The following is a 9,416-nucleotide window of genomic DNA, read 5'->3' as shown; positions in this document are numbered from 1 at the left end:
TGCATGCAGCACAGCCTTGAGTCCACCTCTCAGGAAGCATTGGTTTGTTAAGTATAATAAAGAAAGGTACCAGATCCTTTCCTTGTGACATCAGGGTCTGATGCCATTTTAACCTTGACAAGTGTTACAGTAATACCTCACTCTTGCTCAGTATATTTAAAACTATAGACAAAAAATTGCCAAAAGTTTGATAATTACTCATTAAACTATTGTTTCCAGTGAAACTGCAAATGTCCTCTGGCTTCAGCTTCTCAGACGCAAAGGCCCTATCCTACAGCTAGTGTGTGGTTTGTCCTTTCTGGGTTACTGTAGAAACATGGTGGTTCAACATGGTGGACATGGAAGGCGACCTTCAGCATCTGCACATATAAACGTCTCATTCTAAGGTAATGAAAGCACAATGTTTCCATATGCAGATGATTATGAACTAATGAAAACATACCTAGGAATCTTTTATTACAGTTCTACCAATAGATCCTCCAAACGATTACACACTGGACTTTTAAACTAGTTTTTAATAAGTTTGGTAATACTACAAACTACTACTATTAAAGTTTCCTTTGTTTTCTAGTTTGACAATGGATGATGTCCAGACAAAGGAAATTCTTATACAACAGGAATGCCTTGCTTCAATAACATTCTTAAACTTGAATGCTTACTAATATCATGTTTACCTGCTACATACTGTGGACGATGAAGCACTAAGTTCACCTAAGAAACCAAAATATCCAAAGCATGACAATAACAAAATAATGCAAATAATGACTTCTGCATAGTACAAAAACTACATCCTGATGACAGCCTGAGTGTAGGTCAGTACCAGCGATGTATAAGTCAAGTATAATCATAGACAGTTTTACAAGAAAATTAATCACTCCATGATTGTACTCCATAGGTTCTCCAACAGAAGTGTTTAAGTATGATTTTAATTACCCAGTTTTCCTCCTTGACCTTAAAGGTTTGCTCTAACATCAAGGACCTGTCACTTGAGAGATGAACAACTTTGTATTGTGTTGCAGTAGAAGAATTATTCTTTACTTGACAGGCTAATAGTATAAGTATCTTTGGAATCTTGACGTTAATCATGTTCTTTTATAAAGAAACATCTATTCAGTCCAAATTTAGAAGTGATGATTTAAAGGTCATGAAACTGTGTCTTTTTTTATTTAAACATGCATTCAAACCGCTTCACAATTTTAAACTAGTGTTCAATCGTTATTGAAGATAGATGGTAGGGATGATCAGGATGATAACTCTAATAATTCAGTTGATGAATCAGGTTGGTCAGAAATCTATTATTACTCTGTGCCTTTCTCATCTATAACCAGTGGCTGAACCCCGCTAGCAGTCATTTCCCATCTCACAGACTGTCTGGATGACTGATCAGGGTTGTGATTGTCTACCCTCTCCCCAACACACCACCACCACATACGTCAGCAGCTGCACATACATCTTGAGCAGTCTCTAACTCCAAGCCAGAGCAGTATAGAGCCCCAGTAAACGTTGCAATCAGTGCCAGAATTGGGCCAATTCCTCATAACCTTGTCTGCACATGGCACCTTGCCTTGAATCATAAGAGTGCGAGGCTGTAGCAAGTGTTCAATCTGTCAGCAAAGCAGCTATATTACCCCAAGTACAGTTGAAGAGGGTAAATCGACATTTAATTATCTGTGTCTGCCCACAGAAGCTACATGGGCATTGTAGACCTGATGTAATGGAGTTGCCACAAACCCTGTCATGGCAGCAATATGTACAACCAGCAGCTATATGACATTGCAGCTTGTTTCATAAAGTATGTGCTATTCTGTGCTATGCCTGACAGCGGACAGGTATTTTGAATTTTTTTAATTCTATGAGGACACAGGGCGTTAACAAAAGAAAGAAATATTAAAAAGAAGTCTCAGGTGTACTTTATTCCACTCACAATGAAAATATGGAATTTTTTTTTGTCCAAACATCAAGCTTCTATGCCTTTAAACCTATTTTTGATTTGTCACTTTCTTTTCTTCCGAGAGATCAGTACGACTCCCTCATAGTTTGAAAAGTTGACTCTGTGGCCTTTTGCTGAAACAATCATCTTTTCTTTTAACAAAGCTAAAGCTTTGCCATAAAAAAGTGAATCCCATCAAAAAGACCTGAAAAAAGCCATCTAATTTATAACCACAGACTTAGACTTAGAGATGAGTTCCTATTGACCCATTGTTGAGGGGAGATGTTCGATCTTGAGCATTATGTTCAGTCTGGTGGCAGAGTTCTTTATGTATCTCTTGAAGAGAAAAGCAAAATCAATGTTGAAAATGTTTCACATGATTCATTTTTAAGGCTCAATCGAAGTGCAGCAATTTTTCCAAATAATTATGAACAATCTAACATCTTGGATTGCACATCTTCTCCAGCCAATCATAGGTGTATAAGCAAGCAGTGAAAGGCACCGTGTGGAAATTGATTGTCCTCTTTCTCCTCTCTCACAATCTTCAAAAAATAAACAAAGTGTGCTGATCAATTCCGTCAACTAAGTACACCTCTTGTCAATGTCTCCAGCTTCACAATGGAGACTTGATGTTTCTGGAGCCATTAGTTATGACCAACTTGCCAGACGAGGCATTGATCGCTAGCCGGTTGTAAATGCAACAGTAATCATTTCACAGGGAAAAGAATAGAGCTGACTGTGCTGTCGTGTATGGATGTGTGACCTGCTTAAAAAGTGTCAGCTTAAATGACTTTTTAATTTACTCAAAGTAGAGACTTGACTGAGTTATTTCAACAGTCGTTTGATGTTGTTTTAATAGACCTCTGTGTCCTTCAGTGCCACTTTTATACTTCTGAGTTTCTTATTGCTTCAATGTAGTCTTACGCAGCCACATCAGTATCATATAAAGAAGAACATTTTATAATCTTTACCAAAATACTACAATTTTTGAGATCAATAGGAAGTCTGTTCAAACACATAGGAGCCTCTAGGAAGTATGAAGGGTGCATCATGACTGCAGGATAAAGTGAAGCTGCAGTTGTTTTTCTGAACAGAATTTTGATAAATGTGCTGCTGGTGACAGATTATCAGTTTCAAATGATGTATTAATTAAGTATATGGAATGCCATTTAAGTCATTACTAAATTAATAAAAATAAATAGTAAGTATGCCTATGAAATAAATAAATATGGTTGTGAAAGTAAATTAATCAATAACTATATAAATACATGTAAATACAAGTGAGTCAATATAGTTCAATAAATAAAAAGTTTTTATTTAAGAAAAATTGTTTTTTCCTAATGCCACATTTGTTTCCCAGCAGCATGATCGAACACAGCCTTCAAGATTGACGGAGGTTTGACGACAGCTATACAGCCCAAAGGTGGTTTTCCTGCTGGGTTGTGCTCCTGGCACCCCTGGCATCCTGTTCTGCCCCAACTCTCTGTGATTTACAACGTTTCCTAATAGACAGTTAGTTGTATTTTTTTTTGGTTTTTTTGTTGTAGGCCAAAAGTGATTCTGATTCAGTCTCCAACTGTAACAGTTTTAACATTTCGTCAACTGCAATCATATGTTCCGTCTTTGCCAAATTCTCCTCTAAACTTGTCAAATAGTTTTTTATTTAAATAATTGTCTGAGGCTTGAAGAGATCAAATTATTCAACAACAGAAAATAAATAAATATTTTTTTTTTATCTTAAATATGTGTAGTAATGTAATGTAATGTAATATTAGTTTTTTCTTCTTTCCTCTCCCATTAATCATCTCATGAACCTTCAGATTTATCTTGTGAGGCTTTGGGCTGATCCCTAAGTTGTGAACCACCGGACTATACTTAGCTGTATATAAAGAGGTGAAAAACTAGCTCCATCTCAACCAGCTACAACAGAAAAGTATTACTTACAAATTTTTGTAGTCTAGTTGTAATAGTCTATCATGTAATAAGAATGAGTACTAAACAGAATGAGCACTTTTACTGTTCATACTACTTCACGTGCATTTTGCTGATTTCTGTAATTAAAAGTAAGTGATCTCAATACTTTGTCCAACACTGATGTAAGACTGTGTGTACAACATAACATGTTGACATGACACCAACCGTGCTCTGGTCCCTTTTAATAATACTCCTGGCTCCACTTCCTCCCACTGCCAAAGTGCATTTCTACCTTTTCTTGTAATGGCATGAGGCATCGTAACATACGTCACTTCTTACAGTGACGAGTGAACGGGAGACACAACTGATGACTACATGAAGACTGAATGCCAACCCCTGTAAGAAACACAACAATTAACAACAATTAAAATCCAGTTTGCTTCAACAGCTATTCAGAACGTGTACATTTAACTGAGATACTACATCTTGTGCTTCACATTTCCTCTCTTTGAGTCACAGTGAGGGAACTCTCGTGCTCCAGGGCCTGACTCCTACCAGTTATCAGCCTAGGTGATTGAGAGCACAGACCGCCATCTCTCTATAGAGGGCACCCACAGACCCAGAATGTCTTGTTTGCTAGAGCTGTGTACATTTTGTATTTGAAAGAGCAGCAAGTCAATGAATCTCTATAATGCGAGAGCCGGGCCACATAACTCACGTTGATAGTCCTTACATTGTGCCAAGAGGCGATAAATCTGCTCTTGGAGACATGAATATGCAGTGGCAGTCAGTCTGGCTTGTTCTTGCTTGCATGCCCCTCGATGCACAGTTTATTCCTCTCCCCCATTCCAAACAGAAAAATAAAACCAATGAGCCGCAGCACTATCTCATCAACAGTGTTCTATTAAGCAGAAAGAAATGTAGCAGTGCATTTTTCAGAATATACTTAAAAACTGCAAATCATTAATGTAAAAAAATTACAATTTGTGGTGTTGCTTTATTATGAAAATATAATCATGAACATCTACTATTATCTTTATTATTTATGTGAAATGGGTTTATATTTTTCTATCTATCTATCTATCTATCTATCTATCTATCTATCTATCTATCTATCTATCTATCTATCTATCTAAAATATTACTAGATCTAATAAGAGTGAATCCCAGAGGCTTGAGCTTTCATCTTTCCAAATTTCAGCCTTTTGATGATGCTAGAAATTTCATCTGTTTTAGGCAAAATGCTTAATACACTTACTGAAATCTGTAACATAAACGGGTAATTCGATACTTTCAGCCCTCCTCTACTGCAGTAGGGAGAGAGACATGAGCAGCACTTTTTCTGTGTGTTTGTATATGTAACCTGCAGCTTGTATTTGACGGCTCTTTGTAAGGAATGAAAAATGGACAGCAAGATAGGCACCAAGCAGTTACGGGGGTTTAATGTACTCATTGACACAGACAGAATGTCTAAAATAACAGCGATAAGAAGCCTGCTTTGTCAATGGCCCAGTCCTCTGCTGACACTTATTTTCTTCATACAAATAGATCATCCCATTCACAATACTGTAGGCAGCCGGGGGTTTTCCATTTTTCCTGCTTGAGGTAGAAAAAAATTTCCATCTCAGTGCAGTAAAAGGGATTGCAATGTGGATCTCTTAACATTCCTGAGAACACACACACACACACACACACACACACACACACACACACACACAAAAAAAAAAAAACATCTCATGATATAAACTGTGATTACATTAACGGATAACATAATGCACGTGTATGCAATAACTGCAAAAGTAGAAAACCGGGTCATTATTCGGATCCCTCTCACCTCCATAAAATACTTCTTGGACATAGTTGACAAGTATGCGTAACGACGCGTGCCTCTAGTGGCACCGTGGAAGGAGGGTCGTCAGACGCACGCAGAAGCTCGCCTTTCTGTACTACCTTTCCATCCAGCACAAACGGGAAGATTTTTTTAAATGAACACTGTGTAACAAAGAGCCCCTTTTGAACAGATTTGGACGTCCTTCAATCACCAGCCTCGTGCCATCGCCGTGCGCAACTGGAGAGGAGCGTCTCTGAGCGGCTTTTTCCACCTTCACAAAGTATCTCTGTGTTATTTGAACAGTTTTCATGAGCGGAATGAGGGACTGGAGTGATTAAACTGCAATAAGAATTGACTGAACGTCTGGAGTGCGTTCACATTCCTCAGCACTCATCGTAAACGCTTTTCTCTGTTTGTCTTTTTCGGGCGACAGATTCGTTCGAGGCGACCCAAAGTTCCGCAGGCGCAGTTCTCCTCCTCCACAGCGGTGCGGGCATCAGGCTCGGCTGTTGCCGTGGTACTTGCCAGTAGACAGATAGCATCGGCGGTAGGAGGGGATACAGAGACTCCTGCAGGCTAATTGTAGCAGCCTGCGTTCGCAGGTGTATCACTGATCCGCCTGTGAGGGACTGGGGGGCTTCATCCTGATCGAGCCGCTCTCAGACTTGTGAGTAACAGAAAAAAAACCCCGAGAGAATGTTGCACCAAGTACAATGAGCGCAAATTTGTCGCAGACACCAAAATCCATATATGCTCCGTCGAATTCAGTTTTGATGAGCAATTCTGAGTCGTCTTTGGAATTTTAAAAAGTGGATCCCGCGACTTTACAACCATGCGAAATACTTGGCTGTCTTCCCGGAGTGCGATTTGGGAATACTGGACACCGCTGATTGCATGTCTCTTTTGGATTCAGTACTCTTACGGGATGCCTCATGTTATTCGAATAGGTAAGTTGTCCACATTCACATTTACACACACACACGTTTGTATTATAACCTTGAAAGTTGCTCCTTATTCAGCTCATTTCAGTGTGGGTCATCATCTGTACGTTCACAGCGACAGCGGTTAGTTTTTGGAGTAAATGAGCAGTCCCTTTTATTTTCGCCTTATTCGGATCTTGTGTGAATTCTCATTTTACTTAAGCGAGGGGCAACCAGTAAGCAACAAGGGAGCAGTGCATTACTGCAGACAATTACCCATAAAATTGAGGATGCCTTTTCCACTCAGAGACCATGCAATGAAATATTGTGGGTTAGTGTGACCTCTATGCACTCTGCTTTGTCTGTTCCATTTTCTGCAGCCAGCATGTTGAGTCACCAGCTAAATTCAGGCTCATTGCCATGCCTTCTGGAAGTAAGTTTGAGCTTTTGAGGACAGTGTGTTAAATTAAAAGCTAGACTATCAAATTAAGAAACAAACCATCAGGAAGTTTCTAACAGTATTACACCTTATCTAGTGGAGATGAGAAAAGTTTTATCTAATCTTATCTTATCACGGCATACAAACCAAGTTCAATCACAGCATACACAAACTGTCTTATTCTGATCAAAGTTGCCTCCCTCCTGATCTATCACATAGCCTGTGTCAAACCCAAAAAGAAGAAGCAGCGTTTGTGCTGCTGGCGTTGTCTTTTTCCAATTTCTCACCCAGGAACAATGTGAGAATTGTCATTCGGAGGCTGGCGATGCGATGAAACATTTTGCGCCGCCAAGAGACAGGAACAGAATGAAGATCAATACGGTTTTTGTCACGAGGCAAATCGTTTTTGACATTTGGCGGAGTGCCATGCAGGACAATTACTCAAAATGGCATTGCCCCACATTAACATACCACTACAACAGCCGGAGTAGGCAGGGAGTGAGAGCATCTTAATGGTATGGACCTTTTTGTCTTCAAGGTATAAATAATGGGTGAAAGTGGATTAATGTTACAAAAGTGTATATTCTATATTCTCCAGTGCTCTAAAAGAGGTTAATGGCCTTTCCAAATCAGTTCTCTCCTCTATGGCATATGTGCAAATCACCAACATCCCACTCTGATTTTGCAATACATAATTCCTGTCAAGCAGTGGGCGATCATTGAAAAGCTATATTTATTCAAATGAAAGTTATTAGACTTTAACAGGATGGAGCAGAGAGTTCTATAACCGTGAATGAATGCTGTCAAACCTTCTGTAGGTTTAATATAAATTCTAAATGAGACATTCAACCGAAACACAGAATAAGTCTGCGACTGTAGGACAATGTTCAGTGCATATGCAGCTGTCCGGCAGGCCCAGGTTGTTCCTCTGACTGACTGCTGCACTCTGAAGAGCCATGACTTCTCTGACATTGCTGTGTGTGGACTTTAGTGATGTCTTAGAAACTGCATAAATCCTTAAAGCCCTCTTTCTACTGATCTGAACTGAAATTGTTTGGTCAAAGGGACATTTTTTTCTGTGGCAGTAGCTCAAATGAAGACCTGAAATAGACTTGACAGGCTTTGTTTTTAAAAAATGTCAAAGTGCTGAGACAAATTTACCTTGAAATGTGCTACAGTAGCACTATTGCTTTTTATAGAATATATCATTGCTTGGGTGCTGGAGCAGTTTTTTGTGTGTGTGTGTGTGTGTGTGTCCCTGAGATTGTATTTTGACAAGCTGAGAAGAGGGACATGCAAGAGGACGTTGCTGAATTTGCCTCAATGCCAAAAGAAAAAAAATAAATAACAAGGCTTCATATGATCTTTTGAAGCTGACTGTTTATGTACAGCAGCCATGTGTGTATCCATTTTTTTGTCCACTTACATAATGGACCTGTGTGAAAATAACAAGAAAGCCGTAATAATATTCTATATAATTGCATTTACAAAAATTGGATCTATCTATTTTAAGTGTGAGTGTGCATAAAATAGGCGATATGTGTGTATGTGTATTATTGCAGTCGTACTGTAGTATTCTTTGTGAGAGGACCTTAGTATTCACAGTCTGTTGATTCGTTTAGGGATGAGCGCTTTTTTGAGTGGGTGTGTAGTGGACATTTTTGCCTCCCCCTGTTTTGTAATTTGGTACTTGGTGTGCAAGTGTGTGTGCTCGGTGTCACAGCCACCCTGCTAAAAAACCAACAGAGGGCCCTCTTATAGTCCGTGTACGGTGGCCAACGCCGTTTCTCAGCACTGGTTACCAACACAAACAAACCAGTGAGAATCCTCGAGGTGGGCGGTGGTATTTGTGCACGGCGCTCTCTGTCTGTGCTGTGTCTGCTCTTGGTTAGGTGGCCTGTGCAGTTCTCCAAGTACACCATCTGGGTAATGGTGGGCATCCAAGGTAGAGTTGTTGCCATTGATTTTAGTGCTTTTACAGTGCATTGCTCTAAGTTGAGGCCAGATGGTAGCTCCGTCTCATTCTGCAGCTTCTATTTGTTGGAGGGAATAAAAGACTACTCCTCCTGTATTTGTCCTCTTACCCGCTGTGCTTCACTTTAGTCTCCCTCTGCCTGCCTTTCGTAATTTTTTTTTTCTTCCTGACATGTTTTGCAACCTCTCATCTCATCTAGGAGCCATTTTGGTTGATAATGCTGTGTTGTTATAATAAAGATGAAAGTGCTGGAGGATGTGAATGTGATTTTTTTCTCAGAACATAGCATGTGTCAGTCCATAATTCGTGTGTTTGCCAACATGGAAGTCAGAGGCATACTGAAGCAGTGCACTGGTCATTTCCTTGAATATGTTAGTTGCTTTTTGTGTTTTGTTCTGTAACCCCCGT

The 9,416-nt window shown here is 39.5% G+C and overlaps 1 protein-coding gene across 2 annotated transcripts in view; it reads left to right on the top strand.

Moving 5' to 3' along the window:
* Nucleotides 1-5,590: 5,590 nt before the first annotated feature.
* The window catches only part of grik3 (glutamate ionotropic receptor kainate type subunit 3), an 89,892-nt gene continuing 86,066 nt past the window's right edge, over nt 5,591-9,416 (top strand). Inside the window, exon 1 of one of the 2 annotated variants that reach the window (XM_051407894.1) lies at nt 5,591-6,621. In XM_051407894.1, coding sequence (XP_051263854.1) covers nt 6,507-6,621 — 115 coding nt within the window. In that variant the 5' untranslated portion in view covers nt 5,591-6,506. The remainder of the gene's footprint in view (nt 6,622-9,416) is intronic. The other variant, XM_051407895.1, reaches the window with a different exon arrangement.

The sequence above is a fragment of the Dicentrarchus labrax genome, unplaced genomic scaffold (assembly GCF_905237075.1).
Source record: "Dicentrarchus labrax unplaced genomic scaffold, dlabrax2021, whole genome shotgun sequence".
NCBI classification, from domain to species: Eukaryota; Metazoa; Chordata; class Actinopteri; family Moronidae; genus Dicentrarchus; species Dicentrarchus labrax.
This window is presented reverse-complemented; position numbering and strand designations above follow the sequence as displayed.